The sequence below is a fragment of the Gigantopelta aegis genome, chromosome 6, assembly GCF_016097555.1.
Source record: "Gigantopelta aegis isolate Gae_Host chromosome 6, Gae_host_genome, whole genome shotgun sequence".
Taxonomy (NCBI): domain Eukaryota; kingdom Metazoa; phylum Mollusca; class Gastropoda; order Neomphalida; family Peltospiridae; genus Gigantopelta; species Gigantopelta aegis.
This window is the reverse complement of record NC_054704.1, coordinates 20,728,480-20,746,987: the sequence shown is the minus strand read 5'-3', so window position 1 is coordinate 20,746,987 and position 18,508 is coordinate 20,728,480. Positions and strand designations below refer to the sequence as shown.

General features: G+C 35.9%; 1 protein-coding gene across 7 annotated transcripts in view; it reads left to right on the top strand.

The window, feature by feature from the left end:
* Positions 1-6,331, top strand: part of LOC121375902 (nuclear pore complex protein DDB_G0274915-like) — a 72,905-nt gene extending 66,574 nt beyond the window's left edge. For all 7 annotated transcript variants that reach the window (XM_041503604.1, XM_041503597.1, XM_041503601.1 and 4 more), the window contains 2 exons: positions 3,354-3,385; positions 3,865-6,331. In XM_041503604.1, coding sequence (XP_041359538.1) covers positions 3,354-3,385; positions 3,865-5,469 — 1,637 coding nt within the window. In that variant the 3' untranslated portion in view covers positions 5,470-6,331. The remainder of the gene's footprint in view (positions 1-3,353; positions 3,386-3,864) is intronic.
* The last annotated feature ends 12,177 nt before the right edge of the window (positions 6,332-18,508 follow it).

Here is an 18,508-nt window from a genome sequence, read left to right as displayed (position 1 = left end):
GCCATTTTGTACCATCCCAGTGAATGTGCCTTCTGGCGAGCTGGTGGTTTCATAATATTTAACGTATCATGTCAGTAATTAGTTTTAGAACTGAAGAAACAAACATACCTGATTTTTGCGGATGATGAAATAGGCATGCATCACAATGATCTGTAAGAATATCCACCCCAGTAAGCCAGCAATAAGTATATATATTATTTTACAATACAAAATAAACCACCACTGTCAAAGTGTCGAACTAATTGTATCATGTTTTGTCTATATAATAACCTAGCTACGTACTGAAATGATAAACAAAGTGTTTTCTTTGTTAATTGGTCTATACATACTTGCAGTGGTCTCCACCTGTGATTCCTGATTGGCAGGTGTATATTTGGCAGGCAGACAAGCCATTAATTACACCATCTAGACACAAAATTACGTACCGGCGATATTATTGGCATCACAGGATATTGGGAAATTATCTGCCACCCCAAAAATGGTTATCAACATTATCAGCCGTCATGCTTTATTACTGTATATCATTCTGTAAAACTCTTGATTAAGTAGACTTTCCTATCTAAAATCACAGACATGACCAATTACGTTGTCCTAAAGAAAAGCACATTATCACTTGGGTATCATCAGTGGTCATTTTTGATCTAATGTACCCTACCAATAAGCCTAATAGTATGCATTTTTTCTTTTTTAAGAGAGAAAAATACTATAACCCTATTAATGCAAATTGAAATATATTTAGTTAATAGTATATAGAGGTTATTACCAGAGTGTTTTTCGGTATCGTCAATATCATATATTAGGAATAAAAATTGTATTATGTGAGCATAATACATTATTTTTATTCCTAATATATGATATTGACGATACCGAAATACACGAGGGTAATAATCTCTTTATCATATAAGCTCAAGCTTAATACAACGTGTTTTTGTAAACTGTACACACAACTTTAATTCCAGTCCATCAATACTAGATATTCAAATGACGTAAGAATATGTGGCGCGGTGTATATTTGAATGGAAATGACATCAAACTCGAATGACGTCATTTTGGATGTCCTTATATCTAACATGTTTTGTTTTTTGAACGCTGGACAGCTTTCAGTGTCAAATTGCCATTGAAATGTTTTTATTTGATGACTATGAATGCATACGTCAATCATGGAGTGTCACCCAAGTACGTTTGCTTAAATGTCAATAAACCTAGTGCCGAGACCTCGACTAATTTACATCTAATTTGCAAAGTATCAAATTCTTAAAGTATGTGATCTGAAAAATATCATACTTTGATTGTACTGGAAGTGTAAGATATTATATGATAAATTATATTATCAAGTTATTTATGTTGTTTTACAAGTCAGGTTGATGAAAGCAAAGCTCCTTGTTGTAAATTACTGCATTTGTTTACACTATGCATACAGGAGTTGGTAGGAGCTGATGTCACTTCACCCCAAGCTAGCGTACCTGACACAACAAAAACAAAACAAAATGTCTGCCCCCAGTTAGCAGGAATAATCAAAAAAATTTATTAACTCTAAAATTACACGTTTTTTATTTCTTAAAGTGTCAGTATATGTTGGTGGTCTGGGTATGCATCTTTCCAAAGTGGTTTACATTCTTTTTATAGCGAAAATAAAACTTTAAAAAAAAACCCAAATAGCTGGGGTAATAAATAGAATAACAAACTTGGTACCAGTTATTATCAAGTTTATGTCCCTCATAAAATAATTTTCACTTGTCACTCGCTAAAGCTTGTTACAAGTAAAAATTATTTAATTTTTTATTATTTATTGTTTATTATCGTCTATAAATGCATTTTAAATATTCTTATTTGGTGTGAATGAGCATGTTATATTACACAAGTAGTTTGTAGTAAAAAACGGTACTCTGAATATGGGTTAGAGTAAATAATCGATAAAACATGTCAGATGTGGACATCACAGGTTAATTTCAGTGGACCATTCAAGAACTAGACTATTTTTCAATTGTTATTATTTCTGAAGTTCATTTAGTCAAATTTTACAAACTGATTATTAGATTTTATAATTTGTGTACATTCAGTTAATGCGCAAATCCTGATGCAAGTTGGATTCAGATATTCGTGCAAATGTTTAGCCCTGCTTTCAATATAGTGGTGTTTATTTGGTTGTGTTGCAGAGACCCTAGTTTCATCCCGTAAAAATTATATTAAGTTTAGTTAATTTACAAACCTGTAACACATTTGATACAATTACAATAGAATGAGTCTGTGACATTGAAACGGGGAAATACCCTTAAATAATAGACTAGAACTCATCTCAGTAACTGTTACTTCTCAGATATATATGCGTTTTGTAAAATATAAAAAATTCTTCTTTTTTTGGAACCTGGATGAACAGAAACACTTTGTATGTGTGGAAATAAATAATCTAAACAATGAAATCAAAGTAATGTTTGATTTCAGAGATCTAATGGTGAAAAATATGTTGTAGTGTTTAACAAATAAAGTGTCACTTTAATCAATCAGTTTTGTTTAGTAAAGTGTTGTATTGTAACATTGACATGTATACAAATATATAATGACATCATCAGGCATTACCAAACTTATGAGACACAGTTCAAACCATATTAGACAGAATATCTAAAAGTTATAAATAATAATATAAATGTAATTTATAATTATTTCCACCTCAAATATGGTGTGAAGAGTATATTGATGAAACTATTTTTTTTTTTTTATTTTTTCTTGCTTTCACATATTAGTTAGCTCTGCAAAGCATTTTACAAAATACCTACTGGTATACTAAACCTTCCAAACTTTATTTAAAAAAGGATGACATCATTATTAATGTTTGACATTATTCTCGATCAATTCAGTATGAACACTACACAGCTGCAGTAGGTGAAAATCACATCAGGATAATGTCATTATTCATGGGAGTTAACTCTTGGTTAATTTTTTCCTTTTAGCCGAAATCTACTTTAATGCAGGAATTTCAGTAAAATTGAAATAGCCTTTATTTGAAATGAAAACATACTCAATGTCACCTGATATTTGACTACAGCTTTGCAAAAAAAATTGTTTGTCTTGTTTAGACTTTACTTTATATTAATATGAAGTTAACCCTTAATAAATTGTTTACAAAGCTTAATAATGAATAAATGAAGCATTCAGGCCAGTTTTAAGATATTCAAGAAATACGAAATTGGTATTACATTCTAAAAATGTTTCTCTCTTACCGGTAATTCTGATCATTCAGGTCAGTTACGGGTGGGTAAACTGTTTCTTTTCACAAATAGTGTAATTTAAATTTATGAACTCATGACTTACATTTTTACATGGACTTGTTCTAATGTTCTAATTTTGTATTATAGACACTGCTGCTGCCAGTACAGAGAATGCAAAGGTAAATAATTATTTTTAAATAAGGCTTTTTTTTGTTTAAATGACACTTATTAGAGGACATTGATTCATTAATCATTGGCTATTGGATGTCAAACATTTGGTAATTCCAACATACAGTCTTAGAGAGGAAATCTGCAACATTTCTCCATTAGTAGCAAGGGATCTTTTATATGCACTTTTCTACAGACAGGAAAGCACATACCATGTCCTTTGACCAGTTGTGGTATACTGGTTGTAACAAGAAGAACCCCAATCAGTTGAATGGATCCACCGAGGTGGTTCGATCCTGCGGTGCAAGCACCTCAGGGAAGTGCTCAACCAATTGAGCTAAATCCCGCCCCCCAAAAAACTAATGAAAACATACTGACTTAGTGTCATCTGATATTTGACACCAGCTATTTGGTGTTTAATACATATAGATAAGTTGAAATTAGACCGAATAAATTGTAATTATTGTTTTACTATTCTGGTTGTTTACAGAGAAGTCCTGCATTACTGTTCACTGGACTATTTTCAACAACATCACCAAGCTCTGTTCTGAGCAGGATCCCTGCATTGACTCCTGAATTGTCTTCAGCTGCAGCCACAGCAGCAGCATCTACAGCCACGGTATCATCTAGTAGACAACATTTCCTTCGGGCATCACGTTTGTTAAACCATTCTGGTCTGTCAACAGCAGTCACACCATCTTCACTGAACTGTGTCTTTTCCAGTAACAGTTTGTTTGGGTTGAGCACAGGCTCACCATCTGTAGCAGCTGGATTGTTTGGCACTAAAACGACAGTGGCATCAAGTAACAGCAAAGTAACATTTCCAAATACAGAATCAAGCCTTGGATGTCTGAGTAAAACTTTCTCACCTGGCTTCTTTGCTGTCCCATCACATGGATGTACAAGAGGTTCAGAGTCATCTGCAGTTGATACAGATACTTTTTTAAGATCAGCAGTTACAACGACATTGTCTTTCAAACCCTTCAGTTCTTTCACCACACCAGCAACAACTACATTGTCTTTCAAACCCTTCAGTTCTTTCACCACACCAGCAACAACTACATTGTCTTTCAAACCCTTCAGTTCCTTCACCACACCAGCAACAACTACATTGTCTTTCAAACTCTTCACTTCTTTCACCACACCAGCGAGTACAACGGCCTTACCCTCAACTCTATCTACAAGCACTGGAAGAATGAATAGTGCCACGGCTTGGAAGTCTACAACACCAAGCTTTTTAGCAGACTTTGGATCATTAAAGAGTAAAATGGACACAAAGGAAATATCTATCACAACCACTACTGCAGAAAAAGAAAAAAATCCAGTGACTGCATCTACAGTTTCATCACAAGCGGCTTTGACTACATTGTCGTTAAATTTTCGTACTGCATTCAATGGAAGGATGAATAATAATAAAATTTTGGAGTCCTCCACATCAAGCTTTTCTGCAGTCTCATCAAAAAATCACAAAAGTGAAAAGAAAAACAGTGAAACATACAAAGCAAACTTACCCACTGTCAGCTCATTCGGTTTTGGTACTACAGATACATCTACAAATGCAGTGACTACCACTGTAACAACAAGCAATGGAACAGTGAGTATTGCTCACGTTTTGGACTTGGAGTCATCTTCTCTAAGCCGGTTTGTTGCACCCTCACAAGGCATGTCTGCAAGTGAGATAAAAACCAATGAAACGGTTGTATGGTCTGAGGCGACAAACACAAATTCAGACTCTGTCACTTCTGGTGGTGATAACAAAAACAAGAGTGTGGGTTTGGAATCATCAACTGCTTATCTTGCTGTCTTTGGTAATGATGTCACATACCAGAGTTTTGGCTCTCCAGCTACTTCGATGCTAGGTACTCCTGAATCTTCTAGATCTGATTCTCCACTCGATGATTCAACATTTTCCAGTGGTACTTCGGGAAGCCTCCTTACATCTGAACCATCAGCTATCTCTGTTACATATGTAACAGTATCAGATAGCAGACCCATTACCTTTGTACCTTCGGTTGAGGATCTACATATAAGTAATGGTCCAGTCACACTATTTGATTCCACTTCTTCAGACTCTGATGGATTAGATTCGAGTTAAACGTTTTACTGAATTAAAAAGGCAGTGTGAGTTTTGAATGATACTGACTCTAAAAGAAATGGACGCCTACCAAGTACCAACAATAATGTGCATCTCATCTAGTTAATATTATATTAATAACACAGACTTTAAAAAAAAAACCAAGTCTTGGATTCAATATTAATGGACAAGAAAAGGACGTGGTGATAAAATGTAAAAATATTTGTATGTTTACATGACTTTTGCTTAATTTTTTTGTTTATTAGGACTTTTATGAATTTGTGATAGGTACCTTAGCTAGCAAAATTTTAATGGACAAGAAAAGGACTTGGTGAAAGAATGTAAAAATGTTTGTATTTTTACATGACTGGTTTTTTTTGGACAATTTTTGTTTATTTACAGTTATATGACCTTGTCTCAATAATTGTGAATAAAAAATATTATTAGTAGTAAACCTTAAGGTAGGGATGACTTTTACTTGTAGAATGCAGAAAATTATGTTTCAGGACATCTAGTTTTTCAAAATTTTATGGGGGAGCATACCCACAAACCCCCAAGAAACGTTTTTTTGTGCCCTCAATCTGTCAAACGATCTTTATAATATAACATGCAAAAAAAGAAAGAGACATTTGTTATGACTTGTCATTTAAGTTCTAATTTATCTTTATTATTGTTATGATTATTATTATATTATTCATGTTATTATAATATGTATTACAGTAAAACCCCTCAAAATTGGACCTCATTAAGCCAGAATACCCCTTAAAACCAGACTGTTTACTTGATCTCATAGGTGTCTGATTTAAAAAGGTTTCACAGTATATGTGATAACGATATTGCTATTTAAAATACCTTTTATATATTAAACCACAACAGTATTTTATTTCTGTGTGTTGTTTTTTGTCATATTCTCGTTTTTTCAAAACATATGTTAAATCTCTCGTTTTTTATATGGTAACTGAGGTAACTGAAATTTCTTTCTGTCTTTTACTTATTTTCGTGCTTGTATCCAATTGAGGTTCAAGCACAGTGGGTTAGTTGTTAGTGGTTGTTGAGAGAGAATAAGGTGTAGTGGTCTTACACCTACCCATCGAGTCGTTAAAACTTGCTATGGGTGAGAGCTGGAACCGGTGTGATAGCCCAAAATACACCTCCCGCCAAACTATAAACTGGACTAGCCCAGAATATACTCAGGAGTATAAAACAGGCTAGCCCAGAATATACCTCTTTTATGAAAGCAATAGTTGTTTTTCTTTTAAAGCGTTTATTATTATTATTATCATTTATTTATTTTATATACAGGTTAGTAATAAAAAATAGGGTATGGGGTATAAAACAGGCCAGCCCACTTTAACCCCGGGTATAGTTGGGGGGGGGGGGGGGGGGTATTTTGGGCTGTTACACCGGGCTGCGAACCTTGTCGCTACCAGCCTTATGTCCGATTGCTTAACCACGACACCAACGAGGCCAGTCAGTAACTGAACTATTATCGACCCCCGAAACCCTCCCCCCAGGACATGCGCTTTGGTGTCCATATAATTAAAACCATTGTATTTCAATCATTCTACACAAAGACTGTAACTTTTATAGTCGATTAGGGGTTGTTTTTGTCGTTGCTGCTTAATTCATTTGTCTGCTGTGATTCCAAAGAATACTATTCCATTTTGTATTGATCAGAATATTGTTGAAGTGAAGTCATAACCTTAATCCCACTGTTGTCTACAAATTGATGAACTATAACGATGTACCGTGGCGTTGGACGCCTGCTCGCCGATTGGGCTGAACGATTTGTAACGTGGGTATTGTACCCAGACTTGGTTGTTAAGTCATTCCTATTGGAACTGGGGCTTGTTTATCTGATGTGTCAATACAGATAAAAGATTCGATTAGTAGTAAGATATTCGAGTACATTCTACAAGTACCAGTATGATGACCTATAATGAACGTACACGTACTTCGAAAGGGTTGGGTCGCAGAGTACGTGAGCTGTATACTATATTAGCATATTATACATGTAGTATTTAGTAAGCTGACCAGTATGTGCCGAGATTACGAAACTACGCGACATGGGGATTGGCAGATACAAAAATAAGAACATCTGTGGATTGTTGTTTATTTAATATGGCTTTAAGATGAATCAGAATAATATTTTTTTTTAATTTACATATATGTAAAATTATAATAAACTGTAGATAACGTGTTAATTGTTTTATACGTTTATCCCTGTTCGAGGTGTGGAGAAAACCAATAAAGAAGAAAAAGAGGCGAGATTGAATGATTAGTTTGTATAGTATTCGAGCAACCAAGCAAACCCATTGCATAGTGGTTTAATGTGGTCTTTCTTTGTTTTAAGGAGTGCTAGCATTTTCAAATCAAGCAAATAGGGGGTGGGTTTTTTTACATCCCTTTGTGTAAGACTTTAAATATAATCCTTGCTTAAAAATAATTGATACAAATTTAGAGGTTCATACATGAACATTAAGAATACGAGGCCCCTACATGCGTGAACGTTGGATAGTTTATTTTACGAATAATTATTGTTTTAAAATGTATTTGACGAGCAAAAGTGAATTGGAAATGTTTTTAAACAACGCTTTGTCTCTCTAGATAAGTTTTTAAACAGTGTTATAATATACTCTTCAAAAAAAGTAGGGGAACTATAATAAGAATTTACAATTGCCAAAATTGTAAGGTATATTAGCTGTGGGGAATGGTTATATGATAATAGTGAATTAGTTGGGCAAACATTACAACCGGTAGTTCAGTATTACAGTAGGTTTTACGACTACCAAAGATCTTGAAGGACGATTGGGATCAGAAGTGAAAGTTGACGGGGTTTTTATCAGTAAATCGCAAATTCAAACAATAAAAACGATCAACAGAATAAAAAAGATTGACAGAAATAATATTTCACAGTGATTAATAGACATTCCTGGAAATTGTCAAAATCGAGAATGACACCCCCACGCTCGTGTACGAGAATGTGTTTCGGTGTGTTGATGAACTGACCTGAACGTTCTTTATTAGGATGTCTGTGGCCAAAACTTATGTTCTGTCTACTAGTTGATATTAACATTAATATTTCAGGTTCCCCATCTTTTTTTAAGAGTATATAAAAGGTATCTAACGGATACCAGTGTAGTATTCAGTATCGTATAAATTCTTAAATCGGTTTCAATTTAACGTCTACAGCAGGGAGCAACCAGTTTAGGTCATGCGTACATAATTAGGATAGTATGTCAGGGATAATCATCGAGGTGCAACCAATCAGATGTCATCAAATCGGCATCATTCCAGTGTGAGATCGCTATGTGATGCGAAAAATCATACACGGTGTTCTCTCTAATGTATCCAAAATGGAAAACAAAACTAATAAATAAATAATAACAGTAATTAAAAAAAAAAAAAGCCCAAAACCCCCACACGATCCAACAAAATATTGTAAGAATGTCAACTGTATCAAATTTATTATATAGTATATTTGTATTTTAATAAGTATTCGACATGGGGTAAGGCTTAAAGCGACATACCTTAGTTTTTAAACACTAAGGAATATTTTATTTTTACTATTATAGCCGTTTTTGACAACTGAAATCATACTTTACTTGGATTTTATGGTTTAGATTATCAATTTTCGTACATTCGAAGAGATTTTGGTCATCCTGGTGTTTTTGATACCACAAAATGCATTTATCATATTTTTAAAAACGCACGTGCGTCTGAGAAGTAATAGTTATGGAGTCGAGTTTTAGTCTATTTTTAGAGGGTATTTCACCAATTCAAAATAACAGACTCATGTTTCACTCAGTTGTAACTTTACCCAAATGTGTTACAGGTTTGTAGATTAACTAAACTTAGTGTTAAATTTTCACGAGCTGAAACTAGGGTCTGTCCCTTTAAAGCAAAACCAAGTTTTGCAATAAGCTATAAATAAACCACTAAAATATCATGCACACCAAATCCGATTTCTACGTTTACAATAACAGAAGTGATCATAAAACATTTCAAAGTGGTCAGACTAAGCCCACAACAAAAGCTAGCAAAAAAAAAATGGCAGGTATGTGGTACGGATGGCCACACGAGACATGTAGGCCTACATGTCGCATTTTAAGTTAAAGTTTGTTTTGTTTAACGAAGAAAATAACAGCGGATAATAGAGCACATTGATTCATTAATCATCGGCTATTGGATGTCAAACATTTGATTCGTTATCAGAGAAAACCCGCTACATTTTTCCATTAGCAGCAAGGGATCTTTTATATGCACTTTCCCACGGACAGGAAAACACATACCACGGGCGTTGACCAGTTGCGGTGCACTGGTTGGAACGGGAAAAAAACCAGCCAGTTAAATGGATTTATCGAGGTGGTTCGATCCTGCAACGCAAGCACCTCAGGCGAGTGTTCAACCGAGTAAGCTAAATCCCGTCCCTGTCGCAGTTTATAGTAAGAGACAAGGGTGCATGTGGAAGTGGATGGCAAAAAGAAGAAGAAATATTTCTACACTGAAAATTGCGATCAGACTTCAAGCATCCCAATAACGGTTCCCACCCAGAGCGAGATTAACTGACTTTTCTTACAACTAACCAACCCAATGTCCTGGACAAACATCACAGATAACGGAGATGGTTGCTCAGGACAAAAATAAGTATAAATGAAAAAGTGAAATAAATCAAAGAAAAGTTAAACGGCCGTGATACAGTGACAAAGCGTGCCTTTATTCACTTAAATTCCATACTCGACCGTATAAATGTTCTTATTTACATTTCCATACTTAAGTTTTAAAATGTGTCATGTTCTTTGTATTATTCACATATAGAGAAATAAAGATTGAATAATTAAATGGATACAACCTTCGTTCAAGATCGGTACATCAGAGGCGTATTTAGGAAGGCGAGCGATCGCGAACAATTTGACGACTCGTCGTCTTTAAAGTTTGTTTTGTTTAACGACACCACTAGGGCACATTGATTAATTAATCATCGGCTATTGGATGTCAAAATTTTGTAATTCTGACACGTCATCAGAGGAAACCCGCATCATTTTTCCTAATACACAGCAAGGGATCTTTTATATGCACTTTCCTACAGATAGGAAAATAAGGTGCAGTGATTGGAACGAGAAAAAAAACCCCAATTATTTGAATGGATCTACCGAGGTGGTTCGATCCTCCGACGCAAGCACCTCGGGCGAGCACTCAACCGACTGAGCTAAATCCTGACCCGCGTCATCGTCTTTACTTCTATCATAGATCACACTCGTCTACTGTTAGGCACAAAACCAGTCTAAGCGGTCGCTCCCCCTTCCAAACATGTCTCGGATTTTTCTAGTACTTAGCTTGATAACACCCACTCCCCCCCCCCCCCCCTCTCAATTTATTTTTATTTTTAAATGCGCAATACGTTAATTCCCGAACTCCTCGGTGATCGTTCAGAATTACCAAATGTTTGACCTCCAATAGCCGATGATTAATTAATCAGTGTGCTCCAGTGGTGTCGTTAAACAAAACTAACACACTTTTTTGTTTGACGACTGTTGATGCATATGTAGTTCATGAGTTTTGAGTCTTTTAATAATTACAAAATGATTTTTTATAGAAAACAAAAACAAAATATGGAGACAAGATGTTAAGGGGAAAGCTGGAACATGTATTGTGAGTCTTTCCCAGCTAAAAGCTTTGATATCATTATGTTAAAAACCAGGTAGGCCTACATCTTCCTTGGAATATAGGGTAGTGTAGTCACGACATAGATTAACCCGCTTAAGAATTTCAATATATAGTGGCATATATCATTTCAGATACTTTGCTGATTTCATATACCAAGTTTGCTACACATGTATGAAGTTTCTGTGGAACATTTCACTCCTCACAAATGTACAGTTCAGTGCATTTCTAATGGACCGTTTTGCATGCACATCTGGTGCTGCATCCACCCACTCATGCAACCACACTGCAGGCTTTGGATGCCACAAGTACAGTATACAGACCTAGCTGTCGTTATTAGTCCATCACCACCTTTCTAGACTGTGTGCATTGTGTTCACTTCTTGACTGGTGAACCATTTTTCAGTTTGGTATGAAACTCAAGTTGATTAAGGCATCCTGGGTGGGTGGAATGATTTCCATTGGCTTCCGCTTCTGGAAGTAGAACACATTCCTTGTTTCGACAACATGTTCCAAGTCTCTCGTCTTACAATATAAATGAATGAATGAATGTTTAACGACACCCCAGCACGAAAAATACATCGGCTATTGGGTGTCAAACTATGGTAAATACAAACAAATAAAGAGTCTTGCAATATAAACTAACTGTGAAGCATTTTAGTAGCTGGAATCATGTATCATCTGCATCTATATTGGTGTAAAGGTTGAACACAATGCAGATAAAGGTACGGGTCACATACAGGTAGCGGTTTCTTGCAACCCAGGCTGTTCTTTTACCCTTTTCCAAGGAAAGAAGAGGCAGTATTACATCTGTTGAAGCTATGGAAGGCAGGTACGGGATTTTCTCTTTACCCAGGACGTCATATATACATACCACTGATGTATAAAATGTTAAGTATTATCATGTAGCAAAGGCAACCCAAATACACACATTTTGATACAAGGTTATCAAATGATGGAACTTGCTACTTAAGATGACAAGCACACCTGTGTCAATAGTGCAGACCATACTGTTGGCACAACCGTTCAAAATAGCATCCTGCACAGGCATTACAAAATCTAGTGTCTGCTTCCTTATGGTTACATGGTGACAGTGAACAAGCGGGTCCTCAAAGAATATGTAATGATTATTTCCTTGTCTTCAGGGCACTTTATGGTGGCAATCTTGGTGGTGAGGAATGCAAAACGTTCCTGCTTGATGGTTGGATCATGTAAAAAAGTCAGCATAGTTTCCTGGAATACTGTTCTTATCAACAAATATGCCAGCCATGTTTCATACACCATAAAACAGAACATTCCAACACAGTTGATGTCATTGTGGTATGGTACACATACATCACGACAGTCAAGGGTTGAAGTGGGACAAGGCCAGTAACCTGGAACATGTTGAGAGAGCAAGGATAGTATGATGCTGCCTTATTGCAGCACTCAAAACAAGTTGCCTACCTCGCTGGAATATATAGCATAATATGCAGGGCACAATATTTCACGCGAACCGCCGTTCTGTTCGCGTGTCGGTTACGTAAAATTAAATTTACGCGAACCGCAAATCGGTTACGTAAAATTAAATTTACGCGAACCGCAAATCGGTTACGTCATGACCTGTAAACGTTCAGAAATTAAAACTTGCAAAGTTCACGATTACAGGAAGTTTATTCATGCAGACATACTACTGGTATTCCGACAAATGTTTTAGACTGATTTTTAGATACTTGATGCGCAGCAAACCAGTAAACAACGGTTATATTGCAACAGTTGTAACTTGCGACCAGTCTACAGTTTTAAAACAATTTTAAATTAATGTGCTCGGACCGCTTGGGACGACTAAATTTTCTGCTGCTATTTTATCTCTAAAGGAATATATGTAGACATACTATTGGATTGGCTATGATTTTACATATGTTAAAAACAGTTTTAACGTAAACAGGAATCCAAAAGTGTCACAAAAATTGAAAAATACTAACATCGCATAATGAGCTTTAAAAAACAACAACATTTGGAACGTCACTGTAGTATATAAGTACCATCCATGAAGTGAAAGTAGCATAGCCACCGCAAATCGCAAAAAGGAATTCCTACAAATGAGTATTTATCTATTTCAAAGGCCCATTACGCACAGTACGCATGTGCGTAATTCAAAAACAAAATCCGGGAATAGGTCGAGGCTGTCTGTAATTGTTCTATAAAATAGACCTCTTAAAATTGACTGGAAAAAAGATTTTCAAATATGCATCTACAGGCGTCCTGACCGGCCTCGGTGGCGTCGTGGCAGGCCATCGGTCTACAGGCTGGTAGGTACTGGGTTCGGATCCCAGTCGAGGCATGGAATTTTTAATCCAGATACCGACTCCAAACCCTGAGTGAGTGCTCCGCAAGGCTCAATGGGTAGGTGTAAACCACTTGCACCGACCAGTGATCCATAACTGGTTCAACAAAGGCCATGGTTTGTGCCATCCTGCCTGTGGGAAGCGCAAATAAAAGATCCCTTGCTGCCTGTCGTAAAAGAGTAGCCTATGTGGCGACAGCGGGTTTCCTCTAAAAAAAATATGTGTGGTCCTTAACCATATGTCTGACGCCATATAACCGTAAATAAAATGTGTTGAGTGCGTCGTTAAATAAAACACTTCTTTCTTTCTTTCTTTCTACAGGCGTCCTGAGTTTGAAATTTTTACAGGGGGAGGCCCCCTGAATCCCCCCGCTCGGGCACGCCTTTGGCGTGCGTAATTCTAAGAATATTTCTGGCTACGCCCCTGTATTTTGTTTCAGTACTGGGGCTAATATTCAGTTCTTTTATAATATTGTTAACTTTAGTAAGCATTAAAGACATTTTTTTTTTTTGTAAATGTTTTCTTTTTTATTTGTTTTAACTTTATGTTTCAGCTAAAAGCTATGTATTTAAAATATAATTTCAACGTAATTTTTAGGTAACCGATCAGATAACCCATGGGTTACGCAAATATAATTCACGTAACCGAACAATTGGTTACCTAGGTAAAAAAACACGTGAACCGACTTCCGGTTACCTCAGATTTCGAAATATTGTCCCCTGAATATGCAAGGACTTTTTAACAGCTTCCGATAATTTATATCGTTCTCATTTGATTTGCAATATAATACGTAATGCATTTTTAACAGATTCCGATAATGTATATCGTTCTCCTCATTTGATTTGCAATATAATACGTAATGCATTTTTAACAGCTTCCGATAATGTATATCGTTCTCCTCATTGCATTTGCAGTATAATACGTAATGCCTTTTTTAACAGCTTCCGATAATGTATATCGTTCTCCTCATTTGATTTGCAATATAATACGTAATGCATTTTTAACAGCTTCCGATAATGTATATCGTTCTCCTCATTGCATTTGCAGTATAATACGTAATGCCTTTTTTAACAGTTTCCGATAATGTATATCGTTCTCCTCATTTGATTTGCAATATAATACGTAATGCATTTTTAACAGTTTCCGACACATTTGTATCGCTTCTCCTCATTTGATTTGCAATATAATACGTAATGCATTTTTAACAGTTTCCGACCATTTGTATCGCTTCTCCTCATTTGATTTGCAGTATAATACGTAATGTATTTTTAAGTTTCAGACCATTTGTATCGCTTCTCCTCGTTTGATATGCAGTATAATACGTAATGCATTTTTAAGTTTCCGACCATTTGTATCGCTTCTCCTCTTACGATCTGCACTGCCGATCGCCTTCGTTGTACACATTGATGCAGTACTTCGTAAGAATCTTTTCACGCTCAGGTGCAGTCAACAATATGTGCTAAATATTGTGAACGAAGATGAATTCCATAAATACAACCCTAATGGAAGCCACTACCTGTGGGTTTTTTTAAAATGATATAATATATATTTCTTGTCCCCTAAAATATAAGTTATAAAAGCTGGAAGAGACTATTGGAAAGTACAGAAAGTAAGACAAAGTTTACCAAGTTCCAAGAGAGAGACTTGGTAACACTACAATAATGACAATATTCGATGCTGCAACCAGACGCACGTAAATAAAATATGTCTACATTGCTCCAAAATGTCTAAAACCCTTGATGTATATGTAGATGACCTAAAAAAAAAAAAAAATAGTAAAAAAAAGTTTGAAGATGCAACATGATAATTTGAGAAAAATACCTGCCTAGAACTTCTGAAAAGTGGTGTGCATTACCTGTTTGATGTTTATATAGAAAATAGAGAAAGAAGTGGTTGTTTAAAATGGTTGCTGTGCAGACGTATGCGCCACTATGCAGTCCTTTGGGTACAGTTGAGGGGGGGGGGGGGGGGAGAGAGGAACAGGTAGTAAATACATGCTTTCATGAGCACCAAGGGATCTTTTAGATACACTTTCCCAGAGACAGGACATCACATGCCACAGCCTTTGTCGTGGAGGTGGGGGGGGGGGGGGGGGACTAAATCAGGGAATAGGTCCACAAGGGTTTTCGATTCTTCGACCCAAACGCCTCAGGAGAGCACTTTACAGAGTGAACTTGATCCAGCCCCGCAAAAATTATATGAATGAGGCAGACGATTTTTAATGTACAATTAAGTGGAATCATATGTTAATTCAAACAAACAAAAATTATTGAGGACAAAAAAAGAAAAAAGAAACTCTCATTTCGATCCAAAGAAGCGTACTCCGATCGCTGCGCTAAAAATCTAGTCAGAACATAGTTTCTAAAAAAAAATAAAAAATAAAAAAATAAAAATAAAAATAGAGAGCGTCAGAGATAGAAAGAAAAAACACGAATGTTTGTTCAAAAACAAATAAATGAAAGTTGAAAGTGTTGCTATTATTGTTTATACAACACAACACACCATACCATACAACACAACACAACAACACACAGCACAACACAATGCAATTCAATACAATAAAACGAAATACGATCTTTATTGCAACGTTTGTATGTTCACATTGGTTAAGGGTAAATGTTACCAGGAAAAACACAAACATACAAAAACTAGTTATAGGGCCTACCCACGACAGAAATGAAACAGGATGATAACCTTATTCATAATTGCAGTTACAAGGTTAACCATTGGTTAAATATAAATACATTTTAATAAACACACACGCACGCACACATTTAGATCCTCAGCTGTTTCTGGACAAAATTCCAGTTTCAGTTGTGGAGGAGATCAAATTTTTGGGGATTATTTTTGATTGGAGGCTGTCTTTTCTTCCTCATTTACAGTATGTGAAAAAGAAGAGCTTAAAGGCCCTCAATATATTAAAAGTTATTGGCAAGACTGAATGGGGAGCAGATCGAAAGGTTATGCTCCGACTTTATAGATCTTTAGTTCTGTCTAAACTTGATTATGGGTGCATTGTGTATGAGTCAGCACGTAAGTCTTACTTGCAAATGCTAGATCATATATACAACCAGATACTTAGGCTTTGTCTTGGTGCTTTCAAAAAATCTGTGAGGAGCTTGCACGTCGATGCACACGAACCTAGTTTGGGTGCTAGACGTGCAAAGCTTTCTCTGCAGTATGCTACAAAGATTAAATCAATGCCAAAACATCCTGCACACAATGTGGTGTTTGATAACAAATATATGAAGTTATTTGATGCGAAACCGAACGCAATTCGAACATTTGGTCTTCGCATTAAGCAGTTTTTATCAGTTTCCAACATTGATTTAACAGACATTTTGGAAATGCCTTCATATTTTATTTTGCCACCTTGGTGTATCAAACCACCAAAAATCGTATTCGATCTTGTGCATCTAAAGAAAGATCGCACAGATGCAGTTATTTATAAACAACATTTCATGGAAATCCAAGAGAGGTATTGTGATTACATTCCTGTTTACACAGACGGATCACAGGATGGGAATTCTGTGGCTTGTGCTTCAGTTTTTCCATCAGACGAAATAATTTCCATGAGATTACCCGATTCAGCATCAATCTTTACTGCTGAATTTTGGGCAATCATTAAAGCCCTGAAACAGATTAAGGATTCATGTGCATCCAAATATATTATTTTTACAGACTCACTTTCGTGTCTTTAAGCTTTACAGTACATGAAATTGGAGCATCCCTTTGTTGGGACGGTGATACGAAAGTGTGTCTTTTTATCAATTGCCAATAAAGATGTTATATTTTGTTGGGTACCCAGCCATGTTGGCATTAAGGGTAACGAAAAGGCAGGTGTCTGCTTTGAACTTGCCCCGTATCCATGTTGGTGTCCCGTACAGTGATTTTAAATTTCATATTAACCAATATATCTTTTCGACTTGTCAAGACGATTGAGACGGTGCAGTTGCGAACAAGCTTCATTCTGTCAAGGCAATCCCGAGAGAGTGGCAGTCATCCTACAGGCGATGCAGGAAGGATGAAGTAGTCTTGAGCCGTGCACGCATCGGCCATACATATTTGACGCATTCATTTATTTTAAAGAAGGACTGTCTACTCCCCCAGTGTGAACATAGTCAGTGTACACTGACTGTGCGCCACATTTTGGTGGAGTGTGATCATCTCAAGCCGACGAGAAATGATATATTTGGTAACAGAAATGTTTTGGAATCTTTGAAATTCCATCCAGAATTAATTGTAAAGTTTTAAAAACACTTTGACTTCTATACAAAGTTTTAAAATATACTTACCTTAATTTTATGTATTGTATTATATGTTTCCCCCACAGCTCCTTACACTGTGGTTTTACATACATATATAATATTGTCATATACTTACCATTTATGACACCCAATAGCCGATGTGTATTTTTGTGCTGGGGTGCTGTATTTTAGAGCCGTAGTTAGAGGGGGCAAGGGGGAAGTTGCCCCCCTCCCCCCCCCCAAAAAAAAAAAGATTATAAAAAAAAAAAAAAAAAAATCCGGTAAAAATACTAGAAAGTTAAAGAAAATCCTCTTCTTGGATTTAAGTTTCAATCTGATTAAGCTTGTACAGGGTTTAAAAAAAAAAAAATAATAAAAAAAAAAAATAATAAAAAAAAAAAAAAAAAAAAAAAAAAAAATATATATATATATATATATATTATTTTAACAGGGTCTACATCGTGTCGAAGGTTTAACAGAGCCGTAGCTAGGATTTCTTGTTTGGGAGGGCATCTGAGTAGTTAATAGTCTAAAACTCCTTAAACAGTTAAGAAGAGAATTTTCTTTAAGTTTCTATAATCATAATGCTCCCCCCCCCCCCCCCAATCATAATGCTTCCCCCCCGCTAGCTACGGCCCTGTTTAAGTCGATATTCAATCATAAAATACCTTTTTACAATTGTAGACAATATCAAATTGTATGTTTTAAATCGTAGCTTTGGTGAACTATGTTTGTACATAAATACTATAGTAACAAAGGCATCATCAACACATTGAACAAAGCCTACTCGTTACACGATTAATATCACGTGACGAAAATCTTT